Raw genomic sequence first — 16,665 nt, 5'->3', positions numbered from 1 at the left:
AATATCAACTACATTTTAGAAAGAAGCCGCTTATAATAAGCAGACATGGCAACACTGGCATGCTGTTTGGATGTTATTGTTGGAGATCACACCCACATGCGACCTCCCCTGCCACAAGGAGGTGCAGTGCACCAAAGCATTATGGTCATTGTAGTAATGCAGCAGTCCAGTCAAACCCTAGTCAAACACACAGATTTCATAATTTTTCTGGCCATAGGTTGCAAATTTTAAATTGCGCTACTGTTATCTACTACAAATACTATTACCATTGAGTGATTGCAGTTTCTTCCAGGGGTGAAATGCTCCTTTAAGGTTAGGTCGTTGTTTTACTGAGGTTAAGGTTAGTGAGGGTGGGTGTAGAAAAGAGTCATCTAGTCTGCACCCTTCTCCCTATTCCCATGGATTGGATCCACCCCTCTCACCTGCTCTCACTCATCACCAATCACACCTGTCTTCACTCACAACTCATTAGTGGCCTGGTGGCTTTTTCTTTGAAATAATGTGTAGTTTTTCAAATATTTAACTTTAGCGCCCATGGCCATTTAAAGGGTAGCAACATTAACAAACACTAAACTCATATGCTGTGTTAATTTTGCCAGGATTCGATCCCATGACCTTACGGTTCAGAGTCAAGAGCTCTTCCAACTGAGCTACCCAGACACAAGAAACAACATACATTGACATTATATGAATGTGCAACTTTTACACTACAGATCTTTTTTTTACATCACTCTCCGATTTAATAAAATCTAAGCTGTGTGATATATACATTTTGAGTTAAGACCATTAACATCAACCCATGTTCCTCTGCACTCTAGCAATCAGTGCACCTGGTGAAACCTAGCCTGTCAGTCATTGGCTCCTCAATGGTACTGAAAAGTAACTATGTACATTTACTCAAGTACCAATACAAGTGCTTACAATGCACAGTACAATTTTGAGGTACTTTTACTTGACTTTCCATTTTTGTTACTTCTACTCTATTACAATTACAGCAGATGACAGCTTTAGTTACTTGTTCCTTTGCAGATGTATTATTAATACAACACCTACAGTAACCACATACAGCCGGTCTACAATGTGACGCGTTATGAGCTTGTAGATATATAATAAGCAATCCATGCTGTATGATAATCTACCACACATGAAATCCAATTCTGTCTATCCAATGGCTCAGTCAGTACACTGTCTACCTGCAAGTCTGTAGGTCCCTGGTTCAAACCCCAATTGAACCAGTCCAAATATAATTTACTGAACAAAAATCATGACTTAATTAATGCATGTTCACAAGATGAAATGGCATTTTGACAGTATTTGTTTGTCAATTTTCTGACATATGTTCTTGTAGAAGAGTCATCCTGGTGTGCAACACTCCCCCTGGCCTATTCCCATGGATTGGATCCACCCACCTCACCTGCTGTCACTCCCTCTCAATCCATAATCACACCTGCCCTCTCTCTCTGCCTCTCTCTCTGCGCCTCTCTCTACCTCTCTACGCCTCTCTCTGCCTCTCTGCGCCTCTCTCTACCTCTCTGCGCCTCGCTCTACCTCTCTGCGCCTCTCTCTACCTCTCTGCGCCTCTCTCTACCTCTCTGCGCCTCTCTCTACCTCTCTGAGCCTCTCTGCGCCTCTCTCTCTCTGCGCCTCTCTCTCTCTCTCTCTCTCTCTCTCTCTCTCTCTCTCTCTCTCTCTCTGCCTGCCTCTCTTTCTCTTTCTCTCTCTCTGCCTCTCTCTCTCTCTAACTGCCTCTCTTTCTCTCTCTCTCTCTCTCTCTCCAATCTGGGAACCCATCGCCAAATGAAAAGGAAAAACAGCGCCCTCTGCTGTTTTTTACTATCTCAGTTGGCTCTGGGAGGAAGTTGACGTAGCACCCGTGCGCAAGGAAACCAGGGTTTTGGTCTGCCTTCAGCGCATCACTTCCGGTGGTGCGACTATGTTTTCATTCCCACTAACAATATTTCTACACAGAACACTAACACCACTTCTCCCAGAGAACATGGATCGTTTTGGTTATAAGCCCACTTGTTTCTATGATGAAAGAGCAAGTTAAAATGTGAATATCTTTCTGTGGTTTTGTCTGCTCCGAGGACGCTATTGTTTTTTTTTTTCAAATTTTTTATCCCACGATTTTGTAACCCTTATTTTTTCACCCTAGTGCCAATGCCTAAGCGTGTAATCCTGGGCAATACCTTCCCTCTGCCAACCTAGGGAGGCCAGGGCCGAGCTTTTTTGTGAGGGTACCTACCCTAGGAGACACGGGGAGAACATGCAAACTCCACACAGAAAGGCCCTTTCGCCAACCCCACCTAGGGTGTGGGCACTGATGACGCGGAGGAGAGAACACACCCCCAGCGCCCACAGCGTCCCCTGCGGGAATCGAACCCAGGACCTTCTAGCTGTGAGGCGACAGCGCCACCGTGCCCTTATAAAGGACGCTATTGTTAAATGAGTCTCGGTTTGTTTCGAGTGGGGAAGGATCGGCGGACACGTAAATCCCGCCCACTACATTTGATTGGATAAAGAGCGGCTTGCTTCCTGATCTGAAGGCACGCCCACTTGTAGGCCAGTGCGTACGCGATACGACGAACCCCCCCCCGACAGATTCAAACGCAGAGCAAAATCTGTTCTTGAGAGATTACTCTCTCTCTAACTGCCTCTGTCTCTCTAACTGCCTCTCTCTCTCTCTAACTGCCTCTCTCTGTCTCTCTGCCTCTCTCTCTCTCTAACTGCCTCTCTCTGTCTCTCTGCCTCTCTCTCTCTCTAACTGCCTCTCTCTCTCTCTCTCTCTCTGCCTCTCTCTCTCTCTCTAACTGCCTCTCTCCCTCTCTCCCTCTCTCCCTCTCTCCCTCTCCCTCTCCCTCTCTCCCTCTCTGTCAAGACTTTTAGGTCACTAAGTAAAAAGTATTGTGAAAGCATTAATGGGTCTAAATAATGTGACTTGTAAGAATACATTTCATATGTTTACATTATATTTACATTTTTATATATATTTCATATATTTACATTTCATTGATATATAGTATTTACATTTATACATGTCTTTAAAATGATTGTAACAGTAATGCTATGGTTACGTGAGACTGGTATACTTGTGCGCATGCGCAGATGCTACTAGTCGTCTTCACAATGGTGGAGACGTTCATTCCTAATCTACCAGCGACAGGATCACACAGCCAGTTAGTATGTTGTTGACAGTATTAGCTGCTAGCTTGGCCTGCTACTTGTATTGTGTTAACTGCTGGTTCATAATGCAACCTGATGATAACGTCTAAAGCATGTATGTGAATGTTTATGTCCATCACTGTGTTGGCGTTAGTTGGGATTAATGATTATTAGCCAAACCAACTTAATATGAGCCGTTAGCGTGTAGCTAAGCTAACGGCCGAGTGATCGTTAGCATGCAGCTAATGCTAACGTCGTCGCCGTGACTGAACCAACAATGTAAACGTCTCATCAACAAACTTTATGAACCTTACTGTGGTTAATGTTAACAATGCTACCTAATTAGTACATTGAAGAGTTGTATATTGGTGTATTTTGTGTCTTGTAAATTGGACACTGTAACTTAGTGGTAGCTGGGGGACGCGTTGGTAACCGTTCAGAATGCATCATGGGTAATGTAGTCATTTGTGCTTATTTCGGTCCTACTGTGTTGAGCCAACTACATACTGTGTTCCACTACATGCTGCTTATTTGTGCATCATATATGTCATTAATATATGGTAATGCAATGTTTATTTTCTATTTCCAGGTTTATAACCTGTGGTCTGACCTGTGTACTGCGTACAGTGGTCATCTGTGGATTTTGGTTAAAAATAAAACTACAAAAGACAAACACGAGTTGTGACAAAGACGTGTGATTCCTGTCAGCCTATTCGGAGGGCTTAAGATTTGAAAGATCCGAACACTCTCTCCCTCACTCTCTCCTTCACTCTCTCCCTCTCTCTCTCCCTCCCTCCCTCCCTCTCTCCCTCTCCCTCTCCCTCTCCCTCCCCCTCCCTCTCCCTCGAAACCGCTTGTTGCTGCTTGCAGCTATATTTAGAATTGTTTTACTTGTGAGACAGAGCAGTATGCTGTGCAGTTTTAGGAAAACATGGTTTCTTGCATCTTTGTTTCTGAGGTTATACTAACAGAGTTCTGAAAATCCACCACATTAGCTTCAGACAGACAGACAGACAGACAGACAGACAGACAGACAGACAGACAGACAGACAGACAGACAGACAGACCCTCTAAGACTAGCCTCTTACATAGCCAGGCCTTAAAAGATATAATGACAATAATAATGACTAAGAATACCTTTGTCTTTTCTAGCTCCTTGTTTTTGAACTGGAGACGCTCCTTACTGTCAGCCAACTGTTTGCAAACACATGTATCAGATCATGTCAAATAGGATCAAAGCAAACAGTATGCAAATAAATTACATTACATAATTATAATATAATTGCATACATATAATTACATAAATTACACAAGGCTACATAAAGCATTCGGTCATTTCAAATAGTATTCAAACTATTGAATTTAGGATTGCAGGTTGGCTACCCAGGGCTGGCACATTTTGGAAGTCAATCATATTCAATTGGAATGGGATATAACATCTGACTGATACATTGTGATCACATGACTCCAGGGATAATGTGTACTGATTTGTGTGAATTTAGGACAAAAACTGTAGGAGTAATAGCAAACAATCGAGCTGGGCACAAATGGGCAGGGTCTATATGGGGAGTTAGTAGCGTCATATCCAAGGAATCCAGGGGGGAAACAAATGTACGCCCTACGGTTCAAGAGTTATAGATTAACACATTGTCATAATTAACTTCTGAACTGTTCTTTGTAGAAAGATGAGAACTTTAAAGTTTGTCTCAAGGACATTGAGGTCATCTGGTAATGAGCCATGGCTCAACTCTACACACCTTAAAAAAAGCTTTGAATAAACTATGCCATCAACTGAAGCAGACATGTTGGTATATACATGCACGTACTTTGTTACAACATATCCTGTGCAATGGCAAATGAAGGCTGATGGTGAACCAACTCACTTACAGCACCATGCACCCCTTTAAGGTTTTTAAAAAGATAAGATGAAAAGCACCATGTAGGCTATTTTCCATTTACCTGCTGTATGGCAACTCCCCGCTGTTGATTGAAATCCCTTTCCTGTCTGGTTTTCTCTGCCTTTGAACAAAGAAAAACACAGCTTAAGTAAATTCCCTGTCTACTGGATATAAAATATGCCACATTAATCCTAATTACGGGGCCAGAGTTCAGCTCTGGACCTGTTTTAATATTGTAGGTATTCTGTTTCCGCCACTTTTCGCAGTTCTGGGTGAACCGTGCTGTCGCTTTTTACGAAACTCTGCCATATGGTAGATGGTCATGAAAAACTATCAAGAAATAAATCTCACAATCTTTCGTCAAAAGGTGGCGCTATAGCACTCAATTGAAAATGCCAACTTTGAACAGGTACAACTCATGCCCTGTTTGACCTACAGCCATAAAACTTCAATACACACATGCGTCTACTCATGATGAACAACTTTAACCCTCTGACTTTTGACCTCTGACCTTTAGATCTCCCACCATTTTGAATTATATGAAAAGCAGCTAAAATCTATCTCCTCCTGGGATTTTTGAGCAATCTGCACGAAACGTTTTACACATGAACTTTGGACCTATGCCGACAAACCTGTGCAAAAGATTTTCCATAAGTGAAAAAATGAAGCTTTAATGAGCCAATGAATATTGCAGTTTTATGACAATTATTCATCTGCCCCTAACACATACATGCAGACTCACATTTCTTTGAAACTTTGCGTTAATGTTGAGGGTCATTCCAAATATTACTGAAACCAATCTTACTCCAATTGGTCAAAGGGGGGCGCTATAGCGATTTTTTGAAAGTGCAAACTTTAAAGAGGCAAAAGTCATGCCTCGTTTGGCCGACAGCCATTGAACCTGCTTACACATGTGCCTTGACTCATGAGGAACACATGTATCACGTTGACCAGTAAGCTCCGCCCTTAGATTGTCCGCAATTTTGAGCAGTTTGAAAAACACTTAAACCCAGGATTTTTCAGCTATTTGTGTGAAACTGTATCATCTGTCTGATCTCCTTTTTCACAGATTCTTGTCTGTTGCTCCAATGGCTTCTCCCTTAAACGTGTGCCTCACGACCGCAAGGTTGCCGGTTCAAGCCTCACTTGATGCAGACTCATTTAAGTTGAATTACAAAAAACATGACTGTATCAATGAATACATGTGCAAACAGTAAAGATAACATGAAATGCTTATTTGAGAGTATGTTTTTTCAATGTATGACGTACTTCATTGTGAAAATAGCCGATCTACAATCTCACAACTTTTCAGATAGCAACGTTTTGTGAGCTTGTAGATCGGCTGCTTTCACTGGTTTCGGTTTCGAGGAGACATACAATTTCTCTATTGGTAAATGGTTTGTGAACGAGTGATCTTAGTGTTAGTGTTAGTGTGAATTATTTTTTCACTGGTTCTGGTCTGTTGGTCCAATGGCGTCTCGCTTCAGCATCACCCTCTAGATCCAAGGTCGCCAGTTCAAGCCTAAACTCTTGCTGGCTACTTCTCAATTGTATCGCACAAAACATGACTGTATCAATTAATGCATGCACAACTGTTAAAGGTAACATGAAATGCTTCTTGGAGAGAGTCTTTTTTGCAATATATGACAAAATTGTGAAAATAGCCGATCTACAATCTCACAACTTTTCAGATAGCAACGTGTTTCTGAGCTTGTAGATTGGCTGCTGTGTTATCTCTTTTTTCACAGGTCTTGTCTGTTGGTCCAATGGCTTCTCCCTTAAGTGAGTGCCTCATGACTGCAAGGTTGCCAGTTCAAGCCTCACATGATGCATACTCATTTAAGTTTAATTGCAAAAAACATGAATGTATCAATGAATACATGTGCAAAGGGTAAAGATAACATGAAATGCTTATTTGAGAGGGTATGTTTTTGCAATGTATGACATACTTCATTCTGAAAATAGCCGATCTACAATCTCAAAACTTTTCAGATAGCAACGTGTTTCTGAGCTTGTAGATCGACTACTTTCACTAGTTTCTGTTCCGAGGAGACGTACAATTTATTTATCGGTAGATGGTTAGGGAACCAGTGATCTAGAGTAGTTAGCAAAACAGAGGCTTGGTTCATCAGGGACGGAAAGACTTATATATCAACAGACACTGCCAGGGCTACCATATGTCTAGCTCAATGAGAAGAAAGGCAGCCTATGAGTCTGGAAGTCACTGGTTCGATCCCTGTCCCTGACGATGTGTCGGGTGATCATGATTTGGCATTCTTAGGTTTACGCATAATGTTTCTTGAGATTAGTGCAAGGCATAGTTTTACTGAGGTTAGGGTTAGTGAGGGTTTAAAATGCTTTAAGGTTTTAAATCAACAAACCTGCTTCATTATTATTTATTATTATCCACACACCTGCTTTATTATTATTCTTTATTATTATCCACACACCTGCTTTATTATTATTTATTTATTATTATCCACACACCTGCTTTATCATTATTATTTATTATTATCCACACACCTGCTTTATTATTATTTATTATTATCCACACACCTGCTTTATTATTATTATTTATTATTATCCACACACCTGCTTTACTATGAGGATTTATTATTATCCACACACCTGCTTTATTATTATTATTTATTATTATCCACACACCTGATTTATTATTATTATTTATTATTATCCACACACCTGCTTTATTATTATTTATTATTATCCACACACCTTCTTTATCATTATTATTTATTATTATCCACACACCTGCTTTATTATTATTATTATTTATTATTATCCACACACCTGCTTTACTATGACGATTTATTATTATCCACACACCTGCTTTATTATTATTATTTATCATTATCCACACACCTGCTTTATTATTATTTATTATCCAAACACCTGCCTCATTTCTTTATTTTATTTTATTCCATTTTTGTCATATATGCCAAGAGCCTAAAAATAGCTGATCTACAAGGGCTTGTAGGTCAGCTATTTTTCGGTGCACAACACCGACTTGCAATAAAGTGTAAATGAGCCATTACTCTATCTCTAATCACTAAACCAAACCTCTAAATATCTAACCCTAACCTGAATATTTTCATAATTGTAAACGTGTCTCTAAAAATCTTTAAAATAAAACAAACATATTTCTTGTGAGGACACACACACACACACACACACACACACACACACACACACACACATACACACACACACACACACACACACACACACACACACACACACACGGTCGGTCACGCCTTCGGCTTGGAGGAGACAATAATAATAATCTGATGGCAGTTAGGAGCCCTGGCATCAAACCACTGACACTGCATTCCTTTAAAAGGTCTCATACCTTCATTAATGTGTTATCAGGTTCAGTATCTGTTCCCATTGTTCCTTTTAGCACACCTTACATCTCACCCACGCACCCATTATTATCCACACACCTGCTTTATTATTATTATTTATTATTATCCAAACACCTGCTTTACTATTAGGATTTATTATTATCCACACACCTGCTTTACTATTAGGATTTATTATTATCCACACACCTGCTTTATTATTATTATTTATTATTATCCACACAATTGCTTTATTATTATTATTTATTATTATCCACACACCTGCTTTATTATTATTATTATTTATTATCCACACACCTGCTTTATTATTATTTATTTATTATTATCCACACACCTGCTTTATCATTATTATTTATTATTATCCACACACCTGCTTTATTATTATTTATTATTATCCACACACCTGCTTTATTATTATTATTTATTATTATCCACACACCTGCTTTACTATGAGGATTTATTATTATCCACACACCTGCTTTATTATTATTATTTATTATTATCCACACACCTGATTTACTATGAGGATTTATTATTACCCACACACCTGCTTTATTATTATTATTTATTATTATCCACACACCTGCTTTATTATTATTTATTATTATCCACACACCTTCTTTATCATTATTATTTATTATTATCCACACACCTGCTTTATTATTATTATTATTTATTATTATCCACACACCTGCTTTACTATGACGATTTATTATTATCCACACACCTGCTTTATTATTATTATTTATCATTATCCACACACCTGCTTTATTATTATTTATTATTATCCACACACCTGCTTTATTATTATTATTTATTATTATCCACACACCTGCTTTACTATGAGGATTTATTATTATCCACACACCTGCTTTATTATTATTATTTATTATTATCCACACACCTGATTTACTATGAGGATTTATTATTACCCACACACCTGCTTTATTATTATTATTTATTATTATCCACACACCTGCTTTATTATTATTTATTATTATCCACACACCTTCTTTATCATTATTATTTATTATTATCCACACACCTGCTTTATTATTATTATTATTTATTATTATCCACACACCTGCTTTACTATGACGATTTATTATTATCCACACACCTGCTTTATTATTATTATTTATCATTATCCACACACCTGCTTTATTATTATTTATTATCCAAACACCTGCCTCATTTCTTTATTTTATTTTATTCCATTTTTGTCATATATGCCAAGAGCCTAAAAATAGCTGATCTACAAGGGCTTGTAGGTCAGCTATTTTTCGGTGCACAACACCGACTTGCAATAAAGTGTAAATGAGCCATTACTCTATCTCTAATCACTAAACCAAACCTCTAAATATCTAACCCTAACCTGAATATTTTCATAATTGTAAACGTGTCTCTAAAAATCTTTAAAATAAAACAAACATATTTCTTGTGAGGACACACACACACACACACACACACACACACACACACACACACACACACACACACACACACACACACACACACACACACACACACACACACACACACACACACACACACACACACACGGTCGGTCACGCCTTCGGCTTGGAGGAGACAATAATAATAATCTGATGGCAGTTAGGAGCCCTGGCATCAAACCACTGACACTGCATTCCTTTAAAAGGTCTCATACCTTCATTAATGTGTTATCAGGTTCAGTATCTGTTCCCATTGTTCCTTTTAGCACACCTTACATCTCACCCACGCACCCATTATTATCCACACACCTGCTTTATTATTATTATTTATTATTATCCAAACACCTGCTTTACTATTAGGATTTATTATTATCCACACACCTGCTTTACTATTAGGATTTATTATTATCCACACACCTGCTTTATTATTATTATTTATTATTATCCACACAATTGCTTTATTATTATTATTTATTATTATCCACACACCTGCTTTATTATTATTATTATTTATTATCCACACACCTGCTTTATTATTATTTATTTATTATTATCCACACACCTGCTTTATCATTATTATTTATTATTATCCACACACCTGCTTTATTATTATTTATTATTATCCACACACCTGCTTTATTATTATTATTTATTATTATCCACACACCTGCTTTACTATGAGGATTTATTATTATCCACACACCTGCTTTATTATTATTATTTATTATTATCCACACACCTGATTTACTATGAGGATTTATTATTACCCACACACCTGCTTTATTATTATTATTTATTATTATCCACACACCTGCTTTATTATTATTTATTATTATCCACACACCTTCTTTATCATTATTATTTATTATTATCCACACACCTGCTTTATTATTATTATTATTTATTATTATCCACACACCTGCTTTACTATGACGATTTATTATTATCCACACACCTGCTTTATTATTATTATTTATCATTATCCACACACCTGCTTTATTATTATTTATTATTATCCACACACCTGCTTTATTATTATTATTTATTATTATCCACACACCTGCTTTACTATGAGGATTTATTATTATCCACACACCTGCTTTATTATTATTATTTATTATTATCCACACACCTGATTTACTATGAGGATTTATTATTACCCACACACCTGCTTTATTATTATTATTTATTATTATCCACACACCTGCTTTATTATTATTTATTATTATCCACACACCTTCTTTATCATTATTATTTATTATTATCCACACACCTGCTTTATTATTATTATTATTTATTATTATCCACACACCTGCTTTACTATGACGATTTATTATTATCCACACACCTGCTTTATTATTATTATTTATCATTATCCACACACCTGCTTTATTATTATTTATTATCCAAACACCTGCCTCATTTCTTTATTTTATTTTATTCCATTTTTGTCATATATGCCAAGAGCCTAAAAATAGCTGATCTACAAGGGCTTGTAGGTCAGCTATTTTTCGGTGCACAACACCGACTTGCAATAAAGTGTAAATGAGCCATTACTCTATCTCTAATCACTAAACCAAACCTCTAAATATCTAACCCTAACCTGAATATTTTCATAATTGTAAACGTGTCTCTAAAAATCTTTAAAATAAAACAAACATATTTCTTGTGAGGACACACACACACACACACACACACACACACACACACACACACACACACACACACACACACACACACACACACACACACGGTCGGTCACGCCTTCGGCTTGGAGGAGACAATAATAATAATCTGATGGCAGTTAGGAGCCCTGGCATCAAACCACTGACACTGCATTCCTTTAAAAGGTCTCATACCTTCATTAATGTGTTATCAGGTTCAGTATCTGTTCCCATTGTTCCTTTTAGCACACCTTACATCTCACCCACGCATGCTTTAAGACTCTCTCATCAACACAGAATACCTGTTCACGTGAATGGAAACCACAGCTATTAAAGCTACCGTGACAAACACACATCTGGTCAAACCTGATCTCCTCTTGTCCTCAACTAACACTGTCCTCACGATGTGGCATCCACACACCTGCTTTATTATGATTTATTATTATCCACACACCTGCTTTATTATGATTATTTATTATTATCCACAAACCTGCTTTATTATGATTTATTATTATCCACACACCTGCTTTATTATTATTATTTATTATTATCCACACACCTGCTTTATTATTATTATTTATTATTATTATTATTATTATTTATTATCCACAAACCTGCTTTATTATGATTTATTATTATCCACACACCTGCTTTATTAATATTATTTATTATTACCCACACACCTGCTTTATTATGATTATTTATTATGATTATTTATTATTATCCACAAACCTGCTTTATTATGATTTATTATTATCCACACACCTGCTTTATTATTATTCTTTATTATTATCCACACACCTGCTTTATTATTATTCTTTATTATTATCCACACACCTGCTTTATTATTATTTATTTATTATTATCCACACACCTGCTTTATTATTATTATTTATTATTATCCAAACACCTGCTTTACTATTAGGATTTATTATTATCCACACACCTGCTTTACTATTAGGATTTATTATTATCCACACACCTGCTTTATTATTATTATTTATTATTATCCACACAATTGCTTTATTATTATTATTTATTATTATCCACACACCTGCTTTATTATTATTATTATTTATTATCCACACACCTGCTTTACTATGACGATTTATTATTATCCACACACCTGCTTTATTATTATTATTTATCATTATCCACACACCTGCTTTATTATTATTTATTATTATCCAAACACCTGCCTCATTTCTTTATTTTATTTTATTCCATTTTTGTCATATAAGCCAAGTGCCTAAAAATAGCTGATCTACAAGGGCTTGTAGGTCAGCTATTTTTCGGTGCACAACACCGACTTGCAATAAAGTGTAAATGAGCCATTACTCTATCTCTAATCACTAAACCAAACCTCTAAATGTCTAACCCTAACCTGAATATTTTCATAATTGTAAACGTGTCTCTAAAAATCTTTCTTAACCATAAAACAAACATATTTCTTGTGAGGACACACACACACACACACACACACACACACACACACACACACACACACACACACACACACACACACACACACACACACACACACACACACACACGCGGTGCAAAACATAGTCTCGGTCACGCCTTCGGCTTGGAGGAGACAATAATAATAATCTGATGGCAGTTAGGAGCCCTGGCATCAAACCGCTGACACTGCATTCCTTTAAAAGGTCTCATACCTTAATTCATGTGTTATCAGGTTCAGTATCTGTTCCCATTGTTCCTTTTAGCACACCTTACATCTCACCCACGCATGCTTTAAGACTCTCTCATCAACACAGAATGCCTGTTCACATGAATGGAAACCACAGCTATTAAAGCTACCGTGACAAACACACATCTGGTCAAACCTGATCTCCTCTTGTCCTCAACTACACTGTCCTCACGCTGTGCCATCCACACACCTGCTTTAATATGGGGCCAGGCTCTGCAGAGCAAGGCTCCGTTTTGTTATTGGCATTATTCACTATTTATGGGGCCAGGCTTCAAGCATGGCTCCGTTTTGATATTGTCATTATTCTGTTTCTTCTCCTTCTTCTGCCATTTTTGGCAATTCTGGCTTAACCGTGCATACGCTTTTTACGAAATTCGGCCATATGGTAGATGATCAAGAAATTAATCTCACAATCTTTCGTCAAAAGGTTGCGCTATAGCACTCAATTGAAAGTGCAAACTTTATACAGGTACAACTCATGCCCTTTTTGACCTAGATCCATAAAACCTTGATAGGGTCATTCCAAATATCACTGAAACCAATCTTACTCCAATTGGTCCAATTGGCGCTATAGATTTATTTTGAAAATGCAAACTTTAAACAAGCAAAAGTCATGCCTCGTTTGGCCGACAGCCATTAAACCTGCTTACACATGTGCCTTGACTCTCTCTCTTTGTCTCAATTTCAATCTATTCCGTTTCCATGTGTTATTGTGCTATTATTGCTTTTTTTGTCTGTCTGTCTGTCTCTCTGTCTGTCTGTCTGTCTGTCTGTCTGTGGGTGGGTCATTCCACTTTTTAATTGCATCGCACAAAACATGACTGCATCAAATAATGCATGTGCAATTTTTAAAGATAACATGAAATGCTTATTTGAGAGTATGTTTTTACAATCTGTGACATACTTCATTGTGAAAATAGCCGATCTACAATCACACAACTTTTCAGATAGCAACCCTTTGTGAGCTTGTAGATCGGATACTTTCACTAGTTTTCGTTCCGAGGAGACAAAAAAAATGAGGCTTGGTTCATAATGGACGGAAATAATTATAGATGTCAACAGATACTGTCAGGGAAGCCATATACCTAGCTCAATGAGAAGAAAGGCAGCCTCTGAGTCCGTAGGTCGCTGGTTAGATCCCTGTCCCCGACAACGTATTGAGGTGATCATGATTTGGCTTTCTTAGGTTTACACATAGTGTTTCTTGAGGATAGGCGCAGGGGTTGACACTAAGGTCTCAGAGGCACTAGAGTACAGGTCATTTTCTACTTGCCCACAGGTCTTGCCCACTTGCCCGAAAAGTAAATAGTCCTTTATAAAATAATAGGTTAAATTTAATTACCGTTCAATTAAACACTTATTATTTACTTTCTACTTGCGAATTATGGGGCTGCACGATAAAAAATGTCATACCTCAATATTTATGCCAAATATCTAAATAGCTATGAATATGACTATGGGTTAAAGGTAGGGTAAGTGATATTTTTTGGTAAAAACAAAAAGGTTTTTGTTATGGGTTAAAGCTCTATATTCTGATAGTACTCATTGCTATAGACTCTAGAGTGTTTGTTCAGTAACAGGGGTCTCTCTGTCTCTCCAGCTCTTTGATAGACAGAAAATATATTTTCAGGTAGGTGACACCATTTCAGCCAATCAGGAGAGTACCCATTTATCAGCTTAATTTTTTATAGTGTTCCAGTTCCAAAATTACATGCTCATTTCTTTGTGTCATCACTCTGTATCCTGTCTAAGTTCTCTGTCCTGATTCGATAAAATTGGTATCCTGACCTGAAAAGGCATTTTCTGTTTAATAAAGAGCTGGAGAGACATGGAGACTCATGTTACTGAACAAACACTCTGTAGCAATGAGTATTATCAGAATATTTTTAACCCTTATTTTAACAAAAGAAAATCATTTACCCTACCTTAACACTTGTTATTTTATATTTTTAAGTGTAGCAACAGTGAAAACAGCACAATATAGGCCAACAGTGCTCTTATTTTACATTCCACAGACATGAAGACACTTACTTTCCCATAACTTCACAAAGCGCTCTTATTTTGAAGTCCACCGACCAGAAGTCAAGGGTTTACGTTCTTCTGACTTGACAAGTGTTAAGCTTTGACCGTTCAGGGTACTGGGCTGATGCTGGGCTGATGCTGCTGTTTTGAACTGATACTGACATAAGGAAGGCTTTACAAGTTGCTTCTTGTATTTTCACACGTTGGTTAGGGACAAGTAGGGAACTGCAGCACATGTGAAAAAAGTCAGCGGGTGTTTTTGTTTTATATCCCGGGTGGGATGCAAGCAGCCATGCTCGTCATCAACTGCACTTTCTCACAAACGTATCTCTTCACACTAGATTCCAAGCTTGATTTTGCAACCCGGTGATTTATATATATATAACTAGTTGCGTGCCCGTGCCTTCAGTATTATGTGAGCTTGTAGATTAGCTGTTTTCGCCGCGTCGCAGGTTCAGTGTGTGTGTGTGTGTGTGTGTGGGAGAGAGGGAGAGGGGGAGACGGAGCGCTCTGGCCATGCTCAAGCGTCTAAAGACGGATATCTCGCGTTGTGTTTTATAGCGAACAAAAAACAGTTGCATCCCCACTGCAAATCCGCACCTGCCCGTCAGGCAACCAGATAGCAAACTGAGGGTTTAAAATGCTAATTTGTTAATTGCATGGTCTTCTTTCTCTCAAGTTCAGTCTTCTATGTTTCTATGGCTTATTGTGCATATTACTTATCATTGCTTCTTTCTTTTTTCTTTCTGCATTCACTGGCCCCGTATTATCGCTGCTTGCAGCTATATTAATACTTGGTTTTCGCTCCCTCTCGATTCAAGGCTAATCTTAGTTCTTGCTTAACCGTGCGGTCGCTTTTTACGAAATTCGGCCATATGGTAGTGTTTCATGTAAAACAGTCAAGAAATGAATCTCACAGTCATTCGTCAAAGGGTGGCGCTATAGCAATCAATTGAAAATGACAACTTTCGTGTTCTGACTTTTGACCTCTGACCTTTAGATCTCCCAACATTTTGAATTATATGAAAAGCAGTTAAAAAAATTTTTTGAGCAATCTGCACGAAACTGTTTACACATGAACTTTGGACCTATGCCGACATTACAATGCAGCAGATTTTCCATAAGTGAAAAAATTAAGCTTTAATGAGCCAATGAATATTGCAGTTTTATGACAATTATTCATCTGCCCCTATCACATACATGCAGACTCACATTTCTTTGAAACTTTGCGGTAATGTTGAGGGTCATTCCAAATATCACTGAAACCAATCTTACTCCAATTGGTCAAAGGGGGGCGCTATAGCGATTTTTTGAAAATGCAAACCTTAAACAGGCAAAAGTCATGCCTCCTTTGGCCGACAGCCATTAAACCTG

At 37.6% G+C, this 16,665-nt stretch overlaps 1 protein-coding gene across 8 annotated transcripts in view; it reads right to left on the bottom strand.

Moving 5' to 3' along the window:
* LOC308083791 (uncharacterized protein) overlaps nt 1-16,665 on the bottom strand; it is a 74,425-nt gene that overhangs the window by 6,959 nt on the left and 50,801 nt on the right. For 7 of the 8 annotated variants that reach the window (XM_080426142.1, XM_080426140.1, XM_080426145.1 and 4 more), the window contains 2 exons: nt 5,122-5,181; nt 4,300-4,356 (listed from right to left, as the gene is read on the bottom strand). In XM_080426142.1, the coding sequence (XP_080282268.1) occupies nt 4,300-4,356; nt 5,122-5,181 (117 nt within the window). The remainder of the gene's footprint in view (nt 1-4,299; nt 4,357-5,121; nt 5,182-16,665) is intronic. The other variant, XM_080426143.1, reaches the window with a different exon arrangement.

The sequence above is a fragment of the Gymnoscopelus braueri genome, assembly GCF_963280865.1.
Source record: "Gymnoscopelus braueri genome assembly, chromosome: 4".
NCBI lineage: Eukaryota > Metazoa > Chordata > Actinopteri > Myctophiformes > Myctophidae > Gymnoscopelus > Gymnoscopelus braueri.
This window is presented reverse-complemented; position numbering and strand designations above follow the sequence as displayed.